We start from the raw sequence: 19,559 nt of genomic DNA on the forward strand, positions 1-19,559 counted from the left end.
ATGTCAGGAGCAAACTGTGAGAAGTGAGTCAATAATCATTCCCCACTGGAAAATGTATCAAATCCCATTAAGACCACCAGAATGGTCAATCTGCCTGACTGACTGCTATTCAGGGCAGCAGCAATTCGTACAAGGTTTTGGCATGAATGGAAAATAACTCAGCCTATCATCAGACGGGTTAGCTTTAACAAAATACCAGACAAAAGTAATTACTACAAAACAAAGTACAAAGTTTTCTCAGGAAGGGTCACCAGACCTGAAACATTAACTCTGCTTTTCTTTCGCAGAAGCTGCCAGACCTGCTGAGCTTTTCCAGCAAATCCTGTTTTATTTCCTGATTTACAGCATCCGCAGTTCTTTCATTTATTTTTATTTTGTTTCAAAAGTAATTACTAATCCACTATTATGTGACTTAAATTATATCACATTAAAAATCCCAAATACACTCACAAACATGCACTCATTCATGATTAAGATATACAGTTTGAGATGTAATATGGGTGGGTTAGGGAAAACAAATTTCCAGAGATCAGAATTCTCGATAACAACAGTGGATTAAATCATCTCTTATAATTCCTTTTGACTTCAGCAATAATGATGTGGTGTTGCCTGTAAAGCGCTTCTGGTTCTTCACTTTGAAAGTCAATCTGGCACATTTAGGTCTTTTCTGACTTGAACACTATCTTTTAACTTTTCTTGATCGCTGCTACTTTCAGAGAGAGTAGAGAGAGAGAGAGAGAGAGAGGAATGCTCCTAATTCTCAATCTCTGGCTGCTTTGCATTTACAGATTTGTAGCAAATTGCAGCCCAACCAATATGAGGGCTGCCAATGGGCAGAATTTCTTAATTCAAAGACTCTCAGTGTCACTCTATTCCCAGTTATTTCTGTTACCACTTCAAAAAGCCACATTGTGTTGCACAGCTAAAAATGTACACCACTTGACTTTTCCAAGGTGTAAAAATAGCTGGTATTTCAGCTATTTAGCCGTCCAACTTCCATTTCCGTTTACAGATCACAGAAGGTGAAATATCTGGTCCCTTACATAATTAAAGAGAGATTTTAAAGGGATGATGTGTGCCTTTATAGGAAGTAGAGCAAGTTGCTTTAAGAGTGAATCAGCCTGCGATCCTTTGAAAAGTGATTGAACATGCAAGAAAATGAACAACAAAGTTTTCTAGGGTGTAGATAATAAAATTCGAGGCTGGATGAACACAGCAGGCCCAGCAGCATCTCAGGAGCACAAAAGCTGACGTTTCGGGCCTAGACCCTTCATCAGAGAGGGGGAATGGGGTGAGGGTTCTGGAATAAATAGGGAGAGAGGGGGAGGCGGACTGAAGATGGAGAGAAAAGAAGATAGGTGGAGAGGAGAGTATAGGTGGGGAGGTAGGGAGGGGATAGGTCAGTCCAGGAAAGACGGACAGGTCAAGGAGGTGGGATGAGGTTAGTAGGTAGGAGATGGAGGTGCGGCTTGGGGTGGGAGGAAGCGATGGGTGAGAGGAAGAACAGGTTAGGGAGGCAGAGACAGGTTGGACTGGTTTTGGGATGCAGTGGGTGGAGGGGAAGAGCTGGGCTGGTTGTGTGGTGCAGTGGCAGGAGGGGATGAACTGGGCTGGTTTTGGGATGCAGTGGGGGAAGGGGAGATTTTGAAGCTGGTGAAGTCCACATTGGTACCATCGGGCTACAGGGTTCCCAAGCGGAATATGAGTTGCTGTTCCTGCAACCTTCGGGTGGCATCATTGTGGCACTGAAGGAGGCCAATGACGGACATGTCATCTAAAGAATGGGAGGGGGAGTGGAAATGGTTTGCGACTGGGAGGTGCAGTTGTTTATTACGAACCGAGCGGAGGTGTTCTGCAAAGCGGTCCCCAAGCCTCCGCTTAGTTTCCCCAATGTAGAGGAAGCCACACCGGGTACAATGGATGCAGTATACCACACAGGCAGATGTGCAGGTGAACCTCTGCTTAATATGGAAAGTCATCTTGGGGCCTGGGATGGGGGTGAGGGAGGAGGTGTGGGGGCAAGTGTAGCATTTCCTGCGGTTGGAGGGGAAGGTGCCAGGTGTGGTGTCATGTCCATCATGGGCTTCCTGCAGTGCCACAATGATGCCACCCGAAGGTTGCAGGAACAGTAACTCATATTCCGCTTGGGAACCCTGTAGCCTAATGGTATCAATGTGGACTTCACCCGCTTCAAAATCTCCCCTTCCCCCAACGCATCCCTAAACCAGCCCAGTTCGTCCCTTCCCCCCACTGCACCACACAACCAGCCCAGCTCTTCCCCTCCACCCACTGCATCACAAAACCAGTCCAACCTGTCTCTGCCTCCCTAACCTGTTCTTCCTCTCACCCATCGCTTCCTCCCACCCCAAGCCACACCTCCATCTCCTACCTACTATCCTCATCCCACCTCCTTGACCTGTCCATCTTCCCTGGACTGACCTACCCCCTCCCTACCTCCCCGCCTCTCCACCTATCTTCTTTTCTCTCCATCTTCAGTCTGCCTCCCCCTCTCTCCCTATTTATTCCAGAACCCTCTCCCCATCCCCCTCTCTGATGAAGGGTCTCGGCCCGAAACGTCAGCTTTTGTGCTCCTGAGATGCTGCTTGGCCTGCTGTGTTCATCCAGCCTCACATTTTATTATCTTGGATTCTCCAGCATCTGCAGTTCCCATTATCACTCTCTAGGGTGTAGGTTTTGTTGCAAGATGTGGCGAGAAGGAGGCCTGTGTTCGCAGGGTATAAGAGGTCTTCCAGACAATAATCAGGAAGCAGTGGGGTAAAAAAGCAGGTGGGAGACAAGTCAATGCCAGAATTATGCTCATAATATACACGTTCATATTCAACTGGCATTTCCTGCCAGTTGTACCGCTTACTTCATCACTTCTCAATGCACTGCACACCAGTCGCTCCTACCCAATTCGGTGAAAATTATTTTGTTAGTTTTGTTGCAATGATGCTGTGCTCCATTTCAAGGTCATCAGGATGGAGTTATGCTGGAGTACAGGGAAGCTTCACTTGTACCCTCAACTTTCAATGCGCAAAGAGTATTCATTCAGTGCAGAGATGTAAAGGGCCTGAAGAATCCTGAGTAACTGCCCAAGCTTAGACATTTGGGCTGCCTCAGTGCCCTCGGCACAGCTCCCCATAATGCACATGATCACCCACTGTCATGCTTCCAAGATGGCTGTAGGAGAAAGTGAACAAAGCAGAAGCCTGAACATATAGGGAGACCTTACTAATGCAATACAAAGCGTGATATCTGCGGACAAAGCTTGGTTCTACATAACTTTGACACCAATGCGCTGAAAATGTGTTTTCAAACGATGCGACCCTGACAACCACATGGAGCTTCAGGAAGTCTGCTGTTTGCTTAACTGGCTTTGTCTCGGACGATTTTGGTGGTCTTCCCCAGGTGATTTGGGGCTAGAAATCTCCTGCATGGATGCAAGTGCTACCTCATCAGTCTGATCTGATGGAGACCATTGGGTCCCTGCTATGAGGGAGGCAGAGGCACTGGGCACCACTACAGTGTTACTAGTAGTCAACCCTCGGGTGACTGATTGTCATGCCTCCTCCCTGACTTTGTGCAACGGCATTTGGCTCCACCCTTGATTGGATGAAGCACCTGGAAGGAGTTCAAATATCTAAGATGCCCAGCAGGATTATATGCCTATGGTAGCTACCTCATTGATCCAATTTATGATTGCATCCATGGCTTGAACAAAGGAGTAGCATTCCACACTGGACATTCCATGGGACATGCAAAAGCCACAGGTTCAGATGGATCTTAGGGAAACTCATCAGCCCCTTGTTGCAGTCTGTGTGTGATCAATGACATCTGTGCCCGACATTTCTGTGATTGTCAATGAACCTCAATCAGTTCACTAATGGCTGAGTGCAGGGACTCCTCCTTTGCTTGTGGACTCAGCAGGGCCTGTTCTGCAGTAGCCATCTGAGTGGCGGAGACCTGGGCCGTGACTTCCTGCTCTAGCTGCGCATGCCTGTCAGGCTGTACTCTGCACAGTGTGATTCAAAGCAATGCTGAGGTGACCCCTGAAGTGAATCTCAGTGGGCTGGTAGACAGTGCAGAGAGAGGCACCTCCTTCTGAGGATGCTGACTCTTTCTCCTTCAAGGTAGTGCTCAAGGTGGGCCTGGGTTGTGGGATTTTTCCTTCTTCTGAATTGGGAATGGGATCTGGAGGCTGCATTGAAAAACAGAGATTTCTTAGCATTGTCAGTGCCATCCCTACCCATGATGTTTTTAAGACATTGCTTCCCCAGCACAGGAAGCAGCAGAGAGGACATTGTCTCACTACATGAATGGTTGTACATATCCAATCTCATCCTTCAGCACAGACATGGTCCCTTTGCTCTCCCACTGTTTGATCCTCATGAGGAGTTTTATTTCAGGCATATTTCCCAACTGTCTAGATATATTAATGCTTATTGTGCATCTTCGTCTCCTAAGGAAGGAGAGAGGCATTGAAACATGAGCATTGGATACAGGAGCACTTTTCTGGCAGTCAATGAACATTGAGATGGTGGTGCCCAGCGGTGCCAATGTCGATTTTAGTGTTACTGGTAAGAATACTGTGGTATGCGGTATATGAGAAGGGTTCTGAATTAACCGTGTTACTGTTCAGTCACAAAAACAGAAATTGCTGAAAAACTCAGCAGGTCTGGCAGCATCTGTAGAGAAAATGAAGAGTTAATGTTTGAGATCCTGTGAGCTTCTTAAGACCCAAACTGGATCCACAACATTAACTCTGCTTTCTCTCTACAGATACTGCCAGATCTGTCAAGTTTCTCCAGCAATTTCTATTTTCGTTTCAGATTTATAGCATCTAAAGTTTTGTATTGTTTTATTTTTGTTAGGTCAAGATATTAAGGGTAGACAAAAAGATAAAGCACCGTATGATGAATGTGCCAAAGGGTTGTGATGGAGGTTAAAATAGTATCAGAGATAATGGGAACTGCAGATGCTGGAGAATCCAAGATAACAAAATGTGAGGCTGGATGAACACAGCAGGCCAAGCAGCATCTCAGGAGCACAAAAGCTGACGTTTCGGGCCTAGCCCCTTCATCAGAGAGGGGGATGGGGTGAGGGTTCTGGAATAAATAGGGAGAGAGGGGGAGGCAGACCGAAGATGGAACCCTGCAGCCCAATGGTATCAAAGTGGACTTCACCACCTTCAAAGTCTCCCCTTCCTCAATTCCGCAAACTTATTCCATTGGAACAACGTTTCTGAGCTTCTTTTGATGCATCTCATCTTTCTACTACTGATATGGGAACTTCGCTAGTAGTTTAACACTTGCCATCATTCTACACATCTGTCTCCAAAATGACTGGTCAATGGAGTACAAGGTCCTTGCTGTTTGCGAACTTTTTGTGGATGACTCATTTGATATGGCTTTAATGAAAATATGGCTGAGGATGGATTACATCTACCTCTTTAGTGAAGCTTCTGAGCCTGGCTATATCTTCACCCATTCGCCAATGAAGACCGTTGTGATGGTATTATTACGAGCTCATAACTTGATCTGACCTGTTAGTCTCTGATACGCTATCGACTGTCCAGCACCCCAGTTTATTCCAGTCTCTCATCTCTCTTTCGTCATTCTGTGCCATACTCTCAGGAATAAATATTTTATTACCAAAATGTCTTCATTACTTTACATCCTCAGCCTCCACATCAAATAACATCTCGTTCTTAGTGATTCCAAATTGCATCTCAACTCATCTCTTTCTCTTTTCTGAGTCTCTTTCTTGGCCTCCTGTCCTCCCTAAATTTATTCATCCCTATAAACTCCCAGCACATTTGTGGCCGTTTTGTTAACTTGGCCATTTTACCTGGTCTTTCTAGTCTCAATTTTAGTCACAGTAAAGCCACTTTTGATCACTTTCTTACATTAGTCATCAGCCTTACCACCTTCCAGGCCTCAACCTGAACTCTTCTGCATCTATTCCTAAGAAAAAAAGATTCACAACAGCATGTTCAGAGCCTCAGCCTTGTGTCTTGGTCCTTTGCACGTATAATACTTCTGCAGCTCTGATTTAGTTAACATGTTTTCACCTCAAACTTTGTTACCGTTGTACTCAATGAAACATTCCCTCATCTGGGATATTCCTTCAGAATTGAAGGATTTTCACCCAGAATTGCTAAGCGAATGATTTATCTTGGCCTTCTCCTGAGGCTTCAGCAAATTTAATTCCCTGCACATAATTTCAAGAAACAATTGAATGAAATGAATCTTACTAAAGTTATTGGCCTTGATAATACATCAGTATTAACATTGAAGCCTTGTGCCTCTGGGCTAACCAGACCCTAGTCATACTGCTCCAGTACAATAAAAATACTGGCATTTTACTAGTGAAGTGGTGAATTTCCCAAGAAAAGCAAGAAAAGTCCAACTGATTACTGTCCCACCAACTACTTTTGATCATCAGTGAAGTTATAGAATAGCTTGTTGACAGTGTGATCATGTGATCATTGCCCAGTGATAATCTACTCATGCTGATCATTTTGATACCACCAGGGCCATGCAGCTCCTGACTTCATTGCAGTATTGGTCCAAACATGTACAAAAAAGCTGAGGTACAGAGATGAGCTGAAAGAGACTGCCCTTGGCATTCAGAGAGTCATAGAGTTATGTAGCATGGAAGCAGACCGTTCAGTCCAACTTAGCCATGCTGACCAGATATCCTCGATAAATCTAATCCCATTTGCCAGCATTTGGCCCATATCCCTGTAAACCCTTCCTATTCATGTATCCATCCAGATGCCTTTTAAATGTTGTAATCGTACCAGCCTCCACCCCTTACACAGCCACCACGTGAAATTGTTGCCCCTTAGTTCCCTTTTATATCTTTCCCCTCTCACCTTAAACCAATGCCCTCTAGTTTTGGGATCCCCTACCCTGGGGAAAAATCCTTGACTCTTTGCCCTGTACATGCCCTTTGTGATTTGATAGACCTCTGTAAGCACATGCCTCAGCCCATGATGCTCCAGGGAACAAAGCCTCAGCCTATTCAGCCTCTCCCTGTAGCTCAAACCCTTCATCCCCAGCAACATTCCTGTCAATGTTTTCTGCAGCCTTTCAAGCTTAACAACACCTTTCCTACTGCAGGGAGAACAGAATTGAATGCAGTTTGATGGCTCTAACATAGCATTTGCAATCTTCTCAGTTGAAGATGTCAAGTATCTGTCTTTTACCCAATCAAGGTGAAGACACTGAGGTTGAAATTACCTGTATTGCTCATGAAATAATATATCACAAACAGTCATTCAGAGAGAACCTTCAATGTTATGACTGAAGTGTTACCCTGGGGAAGGCTGCCATCTGTGCAAATCTTTGCACTATATTTTGACAAGATGAAACAAGATGCTTCATTAAGTATATATCCTTGGTCACTGTCCTTGATGTAGATAGCAAAATGTAGCATATCTCTAGCATAGACTGCAAGTAGTCAGATGCTGCAAATGCTGTTTCTTGTAATAACCTTATGTTACATAAATGATCTTAAAAAATTCCTTCCATTCTTTTGTCTCATATCTTACATACCTTTTCAAAACTCTTCATCCTGTTGAATGCCTTTATCAGATTTCTTTATTCTAGCCATTATTATCACTTCTTTATTCCAATGAAAGGAAACTTGGTGTCTGTGTTGTTTGGTCAGATTTAAGCTGCTACTTTCCTTGATGATTTCAGTAAGTAAGTGATTGACTATTTCTTTGCCCTCTTAAGATTTTTCCTTTGGGAAAGTTCCCAAATCTGGAGATAATATTCTGGCCAAATCAACAATGTGTACAGGGTTAGCATTGCATTCTTTGCTTTTATGCTCCAAATCCTTATTTATACAAAGCAAGAACCCAAGTAATTTTTAAACCATTTCAACTAGTCTTTATGTGTTACTTTGCTCTCAGGTGACATGAAATCCTTATGTTTAATTTTGTTTACCTCCTCCATTTCAAAGGAATCTGGTGACTGATCAGTTGTGCAGAATTTCCATTTCTTGGTCTGGTACATAGTGAGTCGGCATCTTCTGTCTCTGCCTTTGGTGGCCATTTCATGCACGGGATAATCATGGCCCTCCTTCGCTTTAAGAGGCAGATCAGAAGCCTTGTTCTCAGTCTCATTCTGTCCTATTGTCAGTGGTGCCAAAACACTGTCTTCAGGTATAGACTGGTGAGCACATTGGAAAGCAGCCTGTCTATCCCTTGCCGAAGGTTTCTCATCACTCCCTGTGAAACCTTGAGATTGATTCCCGCTCTGGGACATTTTCCTCAGCAATTTCCTGCATTTTGTCTTTGCATCCAGCTTCTGTTCCTCCTTGGGCGATGGACTTTGGTTGCTTGTCTCCATTAACAAGGAGGAGAATGCATTATTTACTTGTTGTAGGGTTTCAAGTTGCCGGAAACGACCTGAATGGACAAGAGTGGGACAAAAATATCTTGAGTTAGCTTGGTAGGATGTTGCCACATTCAAGTACTGTTTTCTTTTAAACCACCAGATTTTCCACAGCCTTAAATATTTCCAGGAGGATTTTTGGATCATCCTGAGTGAAACTGAATTAACTTGAGCAACAGTTAACCTCATTGTAATAAAGTGTGAAGCTGGATGAACACAGCAGGCCCAGCAGCATCTCGGGAGCACAAAAGCTGACGTTTCGGGCCTAGACCCTTCATCCTGAGATGCTGCTGGGCCTGCTGTGTTCATCCAGCCTCACATTTTGTTATCTTGGATTCTCCAGCATCTGCAGTTCCCATTATCACAGTTAACCTCATTGTGTCCCCTTTATTGGAGACACTATCAGCTGAAAACTCAATTGTTCTCTAGTCTTTAGAACAGAAAAATTTTGGCACTTAAGCCAACCATTCAGATGTCATGCCAGGAAACATTTGTTTATTGTGCCCTCATCACTACAACATGGAGAGCAGCAGGAAAGTGGAATTGTGAGTGGAAGAGCTCACATTTACTGGTGAAGCAAGCTCACAATGGTCTGCTACTTCGCTCTCTTATGATCCATTTGCTCAAAGAAAGGCTAGTGAAAACCTAGAACTCTCTCTCTGTCACAAGGCTATTGAGGCTACCTCAAATAAAGAAGGTTCAAAACTGTGATTGCTCCATTTATGTTGGGTAAAAATATCAAAAGATATGGAACCAAGCAGATGAAGGGAGTTAGAAGTCATGATCCAATTGAATGGGTGATGGTCAAAATTATCTTTCAGCTTGAACATTGACTCTATTTCCATCCACATATGCTGGCTGATTGCTGAACTTCTCCTACTTTCTCTATGTTTAATTTCAGATTTCCAGCATCTGCAATATTTTGCGCTTGCACTCTTGCAGAAGAGAGCTATTTCTGGAACATTGGATGATAACAGAAGTTTTAAATCATTCTAAAAACCTCCCAGTCATACAGAAGAAATGATCTTTGAAACTGAATTGAACCTATGAAGTCTGAATGCTCACTACTGCTTCAAATAATCAAGCAATTTCAAAGATCCAGTTGGAATGACTACATGAGATCATGGGAATTGCCGATCCTGGAGAATCTGAGATAACATGACATAGAGCTGGATGAACACAGCAGGCCAAGCACCATCAGAGGAGCAGGAAAGCTGAAGAAGGGTCCAGACCCAAAACATCAGCTTTCCTGCTCCTCTGATGCTGCTTGGCCTGCTGTGTTCATCCAGCTCTACACTTTGTTATCTGAAATCACTACATGATGTTTTAAACATTCAAAAGTGAAATGATAACCTGTTTTTAAACATAATCACATACTCTTATGGAGGTCCTTTCTTACTGTACAGATCAGGGTTTTCCATTTCCATCCGCAGCTGCTGCGCATCCAGAAACACTGCCAAATTTATTCCACATGCCACAGAAGAGGTATTGAAGAAGCGAGCAGGGATTTTTGTTGAGATTTCAGTCTCTTCTTTACCAAAACCAAGATCGAGGAGGAGTTCCTCAGGGTCATCTTTCCAGAGATCCAGTAATTCAGTAACACTGTAGAAGTGGCAAAGGGTGATGTTATACCTATCCCACTTGTCGTCAGAGATCAAAGAACAAGAATAAAACCAGGTTTTGGTCAGATATTATGCAGCATACATGGATCCAGAATTTCTGGTCTCTGCCTGCTCAGAGCTTATAACAGACAAGGCCCCTGCTCCCCAGGATCCCTGGGGAAAAATCTTAAACTCTTGACTCATCGGATTTTTTCCACAGTATTTGCCTCAAATGCAGGAAATGTTGGATAAAATACTTAGCCTAAGTCTTGGGTAACTGCAAATCTGAGCCCGCACACACTTACCAAAACACCCAATTGCCAAACTGCAAATCTGAGCCCGCACACACTTACCAAAACACCTTCCGACTATCGCTTCCAAGCATCACCTATGCTATTGGGAGACAGTTGGATTGGGGAGGGAGGGCAGCCCAACATTTGATCATTAAAGTTATGGGGAAAAGTCCTTCACCAGTTGTGCTCAAATCAAGAACAAAGGCTAATGGTTGTAGTTGTTTAATGTCAGCCACCCCAATCCCTGGGCATTACTGCAGGACTTCATCAGGTTAGTACCCAAGGTGCAAGCAATTTCAGAGATAATATGAACTGCAGACACTGGAGAATCCAAGATAATAAAATGTGAGGCTGGATGAACACAGCAGGCCAAGCAGCATCTCAGGAGCACAAAAGCTGACGTTTCGGGCCTAGGCCCTTCATCAGAGAGGGGGATGGGGTGAGGGAACTGGAATAAATAGGGAGAGAGGGAGAGGCAGATCGAAGATGGAGAGAAAAGAAGATAGGTGGAGAGGAGAGTATAGGTGGGGAGGTAGGGAGGGGATAGGTCAGTCCAGGGAAGACGGACAGGTCAAGGAGGTGGGAAGAGGTTGGTAGGTAGAAGATGGAGGTGCGGCTTGGGGTGGGAGGAGGGGAGGGGTGAGAGGAAGAACAGGTTAGGGAGGCAGATCCAGGCTGGACTGGTTTTGGGATGCAGTGGGGGGAGGGGAAGAGCTGGGCTGGTTGTGTGGTGCAGTGGGTGGAGGGGGCGAACTGAGCTGGTTTTGGGATGCGGTGGGGGAAGGGGAGATTTTGAAGCTGGTGAAGTCCACATTGATATCATTGGGCTGCAGGGTTCCCAAGCGGAATATGAGTTGCTGTTCCTGCAACCTTTGCGTCCCCTTTGTACTTTGCTGCTGCAAGTTTCAAAGGGCTTTACAGTTTGAAACGTTGTCACTGCAGCCATGTGGGAACTTTGGTGCCCAATTTGCACAGAGCAAAATTCTGTAAAGGGCAATGTAATGGTGATTAAATAATCTGTCCTTATGGATTGTGGGATAAATATTGGCTGTGTTAATGCCATCGTTCCTTAATGAGATAGTGCTGCATGATCTCTCGCACTTAACAATGCACGCAGACAGGACCTTGGCTTAACATTCAGAAGAAAGGACAGCACTTTCAGAAGTGCAAAAACCCTTCAGTACGGGACAGTCTTGGTTTTAACTCTGCAGACCCTGGTGTGGGATATGAAACAGGAACCTTGTGGCTCAGAGGAAAGAGGGTCACAAACGTAGCTCTTGCTGACATTCAGCCACCAATGTGACCACTTTAAGAATAGCCTTTGAGATTTTCAGGGTGAATTTTTATGGGCCAAGTGAAGCAGAAGTGGTGCTCAAGTCTAGGAAATAACAAAGCTGTTCCTAGGATATGTTGTATCCTCCTTCCATAGCCAGCATTGCCACCAATCCTGCCTTTCCGAATCCAACTCTATTCCCATAAACCCATAGTTTACTGACCAGATCAATAGCTGATTTACCAAGTGAGTGGTGTCAGGACATGCATTTGAAAGCATTTAAGTGGGGACTCAACACAAACTTGGCTCGTGTCCCAGATTAACAGAACATTGTTTGACAAATTTTGAATTGATTTTTCTCAGGGTGAAACCAAAAAAATGGATGAAACTCTTAAATCCTAAAGACTTTGAGTAATAGAATCAAGGGGCCATACCATGTGGGCCAAGAGAATTTCTGGAGCGTGCCAAAGTACTACAGCAAATTCAAATTATAGCTACAGAAAGATACATTTCTACAGTTCTACAGTTGTAAAGGTTGATGTTGACAGGTAACAGTTGTTGTTAATCATAGATTTGTACTGTACTGAGCAGTCCATTCAATCCATAATACCTAGCAGCTTTTGGAAACAGTTACCAATCAGTTCCATTTCCATAATAATTCCATTAGCCCACAAGTGTTTCCTTTTTAGGTCTGTATCCAACTCTCTTTTGAACAGTATAATTACATTTGCTTTCATTGTTCTTTCAGAAATATAGCTTCTGATCACCATAATTCACAATATAAAATGAAGTTCCTTATCTCCCCCAGCAATTTTCGTGAAATCTTTCAAAATTGTATGCTTTGAAAACAATACTTCTGCCAATAAAACTAATTTCTCTCATCCATTGTATCAAAACAGTTTGTAATTGTGAATATCTCCATCTATTCAGCACCCTCCTTAATATTTACCTGCTCTAAGAACAACGCTTGCTTCTCTAGTCTTGCAAGATAATTCATCTCTGATTCACTGAATTAACTTCAGCCCATACCCTCTCCAAGGTCTTTACATTTTTCCTAAAAGTGTAAATGAAAATATAAACAAAAAGAACTGCAGATACTGGAAATCAGGAACAACAGCAGAAATTGTTGGGAAAACTCAGCAGGTCTGGCAGCATCTGTGGAGAGCAATCAGAGGTAACCTTTCAAGCCCAGTGTCCCTCCTTCAAAACTGTGTTTTTACAGTGAAGAAGGGACACTGGGCCTGAAAGGTTAACTTTGCTTTCTCTGCACAGATGCTGCCAGACCTGCTGAGTTTTCCCAACAATTTCTGTATTTCTTCCTAAAAGCGTGCTGCCGATATCTAATTAAATTATTTCAACTGAGGCTTGACTAATGATACATAAATGTTTTGCTTAACTATTTTGCTTTTGTGATCCACTCATAAAGCCAAAGGTTTGTGTGCTATGTCAGTATGTTGGTTACAGCCTTAAAATAGGTTCACTGGCCATATTGCCTGCTCAACACTGGTGATACGGCTGCCTTGATTTTGATTTTAAATGTGCCCATTGTTAGGTGCCTGCCAGTTTCAGTGTCAGGTCCCTTTTTAACATTTTTGGGATTTTAAATAATGAAAGTGTTGCTTTGGAGATCAAAAAAAGTACAATCTGGCCTAATGCCACTCTGGAAACCTGACCCTCTGCAATCGTATCCCTAAATTCGCCCCAAAAAAATCCCTGATGGCAATTGTTCCAGCCGCCAACTAGTTCATGGAATTACAGAAATGGTACGGAGTTGGTGTTGTCATTTGGCACATCATGTCTGCAACTGATCAATAAATGAACAGTATTGTTATCTTGTGACAATCACCCACCTTTTCCCCTTAACCTTGCACCTTTCCTTTTATCCAAATTATCATCCAAAGCCCTCTTTAATATCTCTCAGTTGAACCAGTCTCCACCACATTTCCAGGCAGTGTGTTCCGTACTTTCACTACTCACTGGATGAAAAATTCATCATCAGTTTAAACTTGCTTCTTTTGCAGATCACTTTAATTCTGTGCCTAATTCTTCTTTTTACAAGTTGGAACAGATTTTTTTTTCCATTTTCTATTCCATCCAACCTGCCCATGATTTTGTTAACTCCTGTCAGATCTTCTTTTAGCCTTTTACTCTCCAAGAAGAACAGTCCCAGGCTGTTCAATTTATGCTGTTAACTGAAATTCCTCATCCATGGAACCATTCTTGCAAACTAATTAATTTTTAATGGAAATAAGCAAGTTAGTACATGAGCAATAAGTATTGCCAAAAATGCGCAAAATAGCAACATATTTACAAATGCAACAATGACAGTGTTATTACTGTAGGAGTCCTGTAGAAAGCTGGAGTAACTCACCTCATGATTCCACTGGTCCCTGAATTTTCTGAAGCCATACTGTTCCACCTCGACAGTGTACGCTTTTCAGAGCAGGTGTGCAAGGACCTATTGATCAACAAAATATTATGTTTTTTACATAGAATCATGGAAGAAGGTCATTTATTGGTGTGTCCTACTGCCCTACATTTTTTTTTGTGAGGTTATGTCCAGTTTCACTTCGTGATTCACTAGAAGCAAAGAAACAAAGAAACCTGCAACACAGGAACAGGCCCTTCGGCCCTCCAAGCCTGTGCTGATCAAGATCCTCTGTCTAACCTGTCATCTATTTTCTAACGGTCTGTGTCCATTTGCTCCCTGCCCATCTATGTACCTGTCCAAATATATCTTAAAAAACGCTAACGTGTCTGTGTCCACCACCTCCGCTGGCAACGCGTTCCAGGCACCCACCACCCTCAACCCATCCACCATTACTGAATTTATTCTCACTGCCCGTTCAATATGTACTCCAAATTCTAACAACTTGGAGTAAAACAAATCTCTTTGCCATTTTTTGCCATTTATTATAATCCTGTGCCCTTTGATTCCTGACTCGAGTACAAGTAGAAATAGTTTATCCCTACCTATCCTAAGGATGCTTGTTATAATTTTGAGCATCTCTATTAAATCTTCCCTTAACCTCTCCAAGGAGAAATATCCCAGCTATTCCAATTCCCTCTTGTGAGGTCTCAATTTCCTTTGTAAAATGTGGCGCTCAGAATTGGACACAATACTCCTAATACAATCTAACAAGCGATTTATAAATGCTTACAACCATGTTCCTCGCTTTATACACTATGGGGACAAATTGGGATCCATACAACCCATTCTCATACACACCACGCCAATTCCCTTATGCTCAAAAATGACTTCTGCAATTTCCAAGAAGTTGCTGGAAATGAAGTAAAATTTCATCATTTGCTGTGCTCTGCACCAGGGTGTGACTGAGGCAATCAATTATTATGGTATGTCATTTAAAGATGAATGCACTCATTTTGACAACTCAAGGGACATTAAACTTCTTTCTGCATTATGTGCTTGCACTTGGAACAAATCGTCAATCTGGCATTGAAGTCACCCACTTAAATGCAGATATCAGACTTCTTTACTACATCCACAGCTTTCATCAAGACTTTCCGGGAAATTGTCTAAATGTTTTGGTGCATACTCTAGAATGTTCAGTGAACTGTCAGAAAATACAAACTGTTTTGAAAGTAGAGCTTGTCAATTCTTGTAGCCACAGTATATCTCCTCTTTAAGGTAAGGTAGGCTGCCTTAAGTAGCATTTACTGCTTGTGATATTGGGTTGCCGAAAGCTGACGTGCAAACTATGAAGAGCGCATATAATATTAGCTGCTCGCTGCAGACAGCATACATTTACTGACCTGTCTGCTACACGTAAATAGATGCAGGTTAATCACATTTCGCAATTCCCATGCCTGCTTTCGTGATAAATTCAATTTGTCCCCTGGAATATTCAGTTATAAAGACAATGCTCCCACATGCTTGAACAGCTTCACCAGCATACCCTTTCAGCTTCAAAGATTTGTTTAATGTTGATATACAGGGCTCTGTTCCCTCTGAAATTAGTCAATTAGTTTGTGCTTTTACTTCTCACTTTTCCTTCCAAAGGTGTCATTTACGAATTCCACTTAAAATCCAATGTCCCAGACTGTGATACGGCCAGATAATACAATACACATTGACATGCAGTTTCTTGATGTACTCACATTTCTATTGTAATCATTGCTATTCCAAGGTTTAGTTAACCTTAGTTATTAATACTGTGGCTAGAATACGTGATCGGTGCATTGGAATCCTGCAGAAATTAACTTACCTCCAGCCTATCCACCATTCACGAGAGATAACTCAGCAGTGTGGTGAAATACTCCCCACTTTTCTGGATGCGTGCAGCCCCAACAACACTCAAGAAGCCTGTTACCATTCAGGACAAAGCAGGCTGCTTGACTGGCACTACAATTATCTTCCCATCTCTGAGGCTCAGTATCAGCGATGTGTATATTTACAAGATGCACTGCAGAAACTCACGAGGTTCTTTAGCTAGCACTGTCTAAACCCACAAGCACTACCATCTTGAAGGATAAGGACAGCAGATGCAAGGAAATACCTCGACCTGCAATTTGCCACCATGCCGCTCACTATCCTGACATGGAAATATATCACCATTCCCTACTGTCACTTGGTCAAAATGCTGGAATTTCCTCCCTAACAGTATTTTTGGTCTACTTGCAGTACATGGACTGCAGTGGTTCAAGAAGGCGGCTCACCACCACCTTCTCAAGGTCATCTAGAGATAGGCAAGAAATTCTGACCCAGCCAGTAACCTCTACATCTTATGGATGAATAAAAACAAAATGGCACTCCAAGATGAGAGAGTGTCTGAGACACAGCCCAAGAACAGAACAAATAACCATGACTGAAACTCCAAGATTGAAGGGATTCTGTGGAACTTTCATAAATTGGATTCCACATTGACCTTCAAAATACCCTTTTTGATATGGCAGTGCATTTCCACACTGCAAGATCCCACAAATGAAAGTTTGAAACTGTCATGTATGTAATTAGGAGTGCATTGCCCCTTTGAGAGTGTGGGTCAGGTGGGCAGGAAACAGGAGCTACAGCGGCAGTCTAGGACCAACTGTAGAGTTGAGGGAATGCAAAATAAAATACTCCCTGTAAACACAGTGTGGAGTTGGAGGAACACAGCAGGTCAGACAGCATCAGAGGAGCAGGACGGTGACGTTTCAGCCTCGACCCTGCAACAGTCAGCAGCACTAATGATGGGTCTAGGCCTGAAACATCAGTCTTCCTGCTCTTCTGGTGCTGTCTGATCTACTGTGCTCCTCCAGCTGTATCGGCTCTGACTCCAGCATTGGCAGTTCCTGCTGACTCAAAGTATTCCCTGTTCAAGTTTACCCTCTGTCTACCTCATGTTCTGTATATAGTTCTAGTGAACCTCAAGCATAATAGATACTGATGCTGCTTGTCTGTCACAATGTTCCTGTTTGATTATTAATCGATATGTACACCTTTCTTTACAACAGACAATTCCCAGTTGGAGAGTTGGGTGCTACTGAGGGAGGGAGGTTACCAAGTGCATTACAGAACAGTGGCTGTATTTGCTGCATGTTTAAAGGAAGGCTAAGAGATGTGAGAGTCGTCGGTCTGGAGAAGTGACCCTGCCACTGGAATTGTAGCTGTAACTGTCTTAGCCTTGTGACTCCATTATGATGGAATAGGCTCCAAAAGATCTCTGACCTCCTTCCTAAAGGCTGCCTCCCTGCATTTCAGACTTAGTGAAGGGGATCTGTCAGCACCAGGAATTTTCTGCTGCTGTTGTGAGATAATGAGCCTTGTTTGGAGGCTCAACTGGAGCTATTGACTCAGAATAGCCAACCCGAATATTGTATCAGGAAGTTCCACACTTATACATTGTGATGAGAAACTGCTGCTTCTTACAGAAGGCACATTTTCTGAAGGAGGGTCTTGACCTGAAATGTCAGCTTTCCTGCTCCTCTGATGCTGCTCGGCCTGCTGTGTTCATCCAGCTCTACACCTTGTTATCTCAGATTCTCCAGCATCTGCAGTTCCTACTATCTCTGAAACATATCTAAGTCTGTTTACAGCCCTCAGGGGAGCAGAAAAAGATTGCCTTGCACAAATGATCTCTTGACCTCACTGGCATGCTGTACAGCTCAGAGTATAGTCAACAGTATAGCGTGTGGCTTAGCATTAGTGCACAGAAGAAAGTGTGGGTGAAAGAGAAAGGTCAAGGAAGCAATCACAAGAGGGAGCATTCCCGTTCCAGCCCGTCCTACAAAGGATACAAATTAACATGTGAATGTGCTGAAATGCACAAGATTGCAGGTCAACCCAATGGATTTATCTACACACTCAATCCAGGATGCCTGCTATGTACAATTTTGGAATGCTGCCACAGTAATGATATCATCACAATATCGTCAAACATGGAGAAGGATAATTGGTCTGAGCACTGCAAATACAAAGCTCTGTTGACTGCCCTGACTCTCTTGATGAGAGCTCAGGCTATTGAGTGGCTCTGGGGTCCAACACCCCTCTGATTTACACAAAAATAGAGTCTGAAAAGTAACGTAAGGAACCTCATGGCACACTGCACTCTGTCCTCATTCAGATGATAGAAATATAGGACTAGGAATGGGCCATTCAGCCCTTCGAGCTTGCTACAGCATTCATGTGATTACAGTTGATTGTCCAACTCAATACCCTGTTCTTGCTTATGCCCCAGACTCTTCCGTCGCTTCAACTCTAAGAACACCTTCTTGAAAACATTCAATGTGAGTGCTTATGTCCAGATCACTTGGAACACAAAAGGCTTACATCTGTCAAAATGTCATGGATTCAAAAGGAGAGCCAGTTACTATCCTTTTGTAGAACACCAGGCCTGTTCCCAGAGCAAGCTCTCAATTAAATTCTTCATTGGTACCAGACAACCTGCTGGGGGCCAGGCAGACAGTTCTGGCTGAAGCATGTCTCCACAGTTTGCAAACAGAGCTGCTCATGGGTGCCTGTGGATGCCTGAAATACCGCAGTAGAAACTGAGCCACTTCCTGTTCCAGACCTAGAACCATTGAAGATCCATCTCGTAGGAACACGAGATTAGATCATCGAGATCTGAAGACAGGATTTGGGGTTTTGTGTAAGGATGATTTGTCAATAGGCACATATTAAGTACAATTATTGGTGTTCATGTCGCTTTGTTGTAAAGATTGTGAAGGTGCATTCTTGAAGATATGGATATGGTAGGTGCCAGAAGTGAGTTAGATAAGAAGAGGTATTGATGCCATGTGGAGGAGACTAGTGATTCAGAAGAATCTCTTCCAATGTTGAGTCATAGAACCACATCCATGCCGGTCAAATACAAGCACCTAACTATTCTAATCCCAGTTTCCACCACTTGTATGCCTTGGCGTCATAATTGATTCATTGCATATACTTCATCATATATATTTGCTGCCTTACAGTTCTGCCAAATCACTGTGCTGCAGAGCTTTGGCAATTTTCTTTATTGTTCAGTTTCTTATCCATTTTTTAATTGTGCTGCTTCACTTCTCCTTTCTCAAACAACTCCAAGGCAAAACACCACTTCATACGTATCAAAGTGATGAAGCTTCACAGCTCAGTAAAGGCTGTAATGAATGGCAATGGTGCCCAGGCAGCAAAGTCACTGTTTGTTTTCATCAGAACTCTGATACTGCTTGAGTAACAGAATATCAACACTCCAAGTCTGCGAGAAGAAGGTGTAGAGCTGGATGAACACAGCAGGCCAAGCAGCATCAGAGGAGCAGGAAAGCTGACGTTTCAGGCCTAGACCCTTCTTCAGAAATGGGGGATGGGAAGAGGGTTACGAAATAAATAGGGAGGGGGGGGAGGCGGATCGAAGATAGATAGAGGAGAAGATAGGTGGAGAGGAGAAAGACAGGCCAGAGAGGAGGGAATGGAGCCAGTAAAGGTGAGTGCAGGTGGGGAGTTAGGGAGGAGATAGGCCAGTCCAGGGAGGATGGACAGGTCAAGGAGGCGGGATGAGGTTAGTAG

General features: G+C 43.4%; 1 protein-coding gene across 4 annotated transcripts in view; it reads right to left on the minus strand.

Moving 5' to 3' along the window:
- Positions 1-19,559, minus strand: part of itprid1 (ITPR interacting domain containing 1) — a 147,488-nt gene that overhangs the window by 71,625 nt on the left and 56,304 nt on the right. For all 4 annotated transcript variants that reach the window (XM_048529826.2, XM_048529827.2, XM_048529824.2 and 1 more), the window contains 3 exons: positions 13,947-14,033; positions 9,808-10,010; positions 7,959-8,422 (listed from right to left, as the gene is read on the minus strand). In XM_048529826.2, the coding sequence (XP_048385783.1) occupies positions 7,959-8,422; positions 9,808-10,010; positions 13,947-14,033 (754 nt within the window). The remainder of the gene's footprint in view (positions 1-7,958; positions 8,423-9,807; positions 10,011-13,946; positions 14,034-19,559) is intronic.

The sequence above is a fragment of the Stegostoma tigrinum genome, chromosome 5 (genome assembly GCF_030684315.1).
Source record: "Stegostoma tigrinum isolate sSteTig4 chromosome 5, sSteTig4.hap1, whole genome shotgun sequence".
Lineage (NCBI taxonomy): Eukaryota > Metazoa > Chordata > Chondrichthyes > Orectolobiformes > Stegostomatidae > Stegostoma > Stegostoma tigrinum.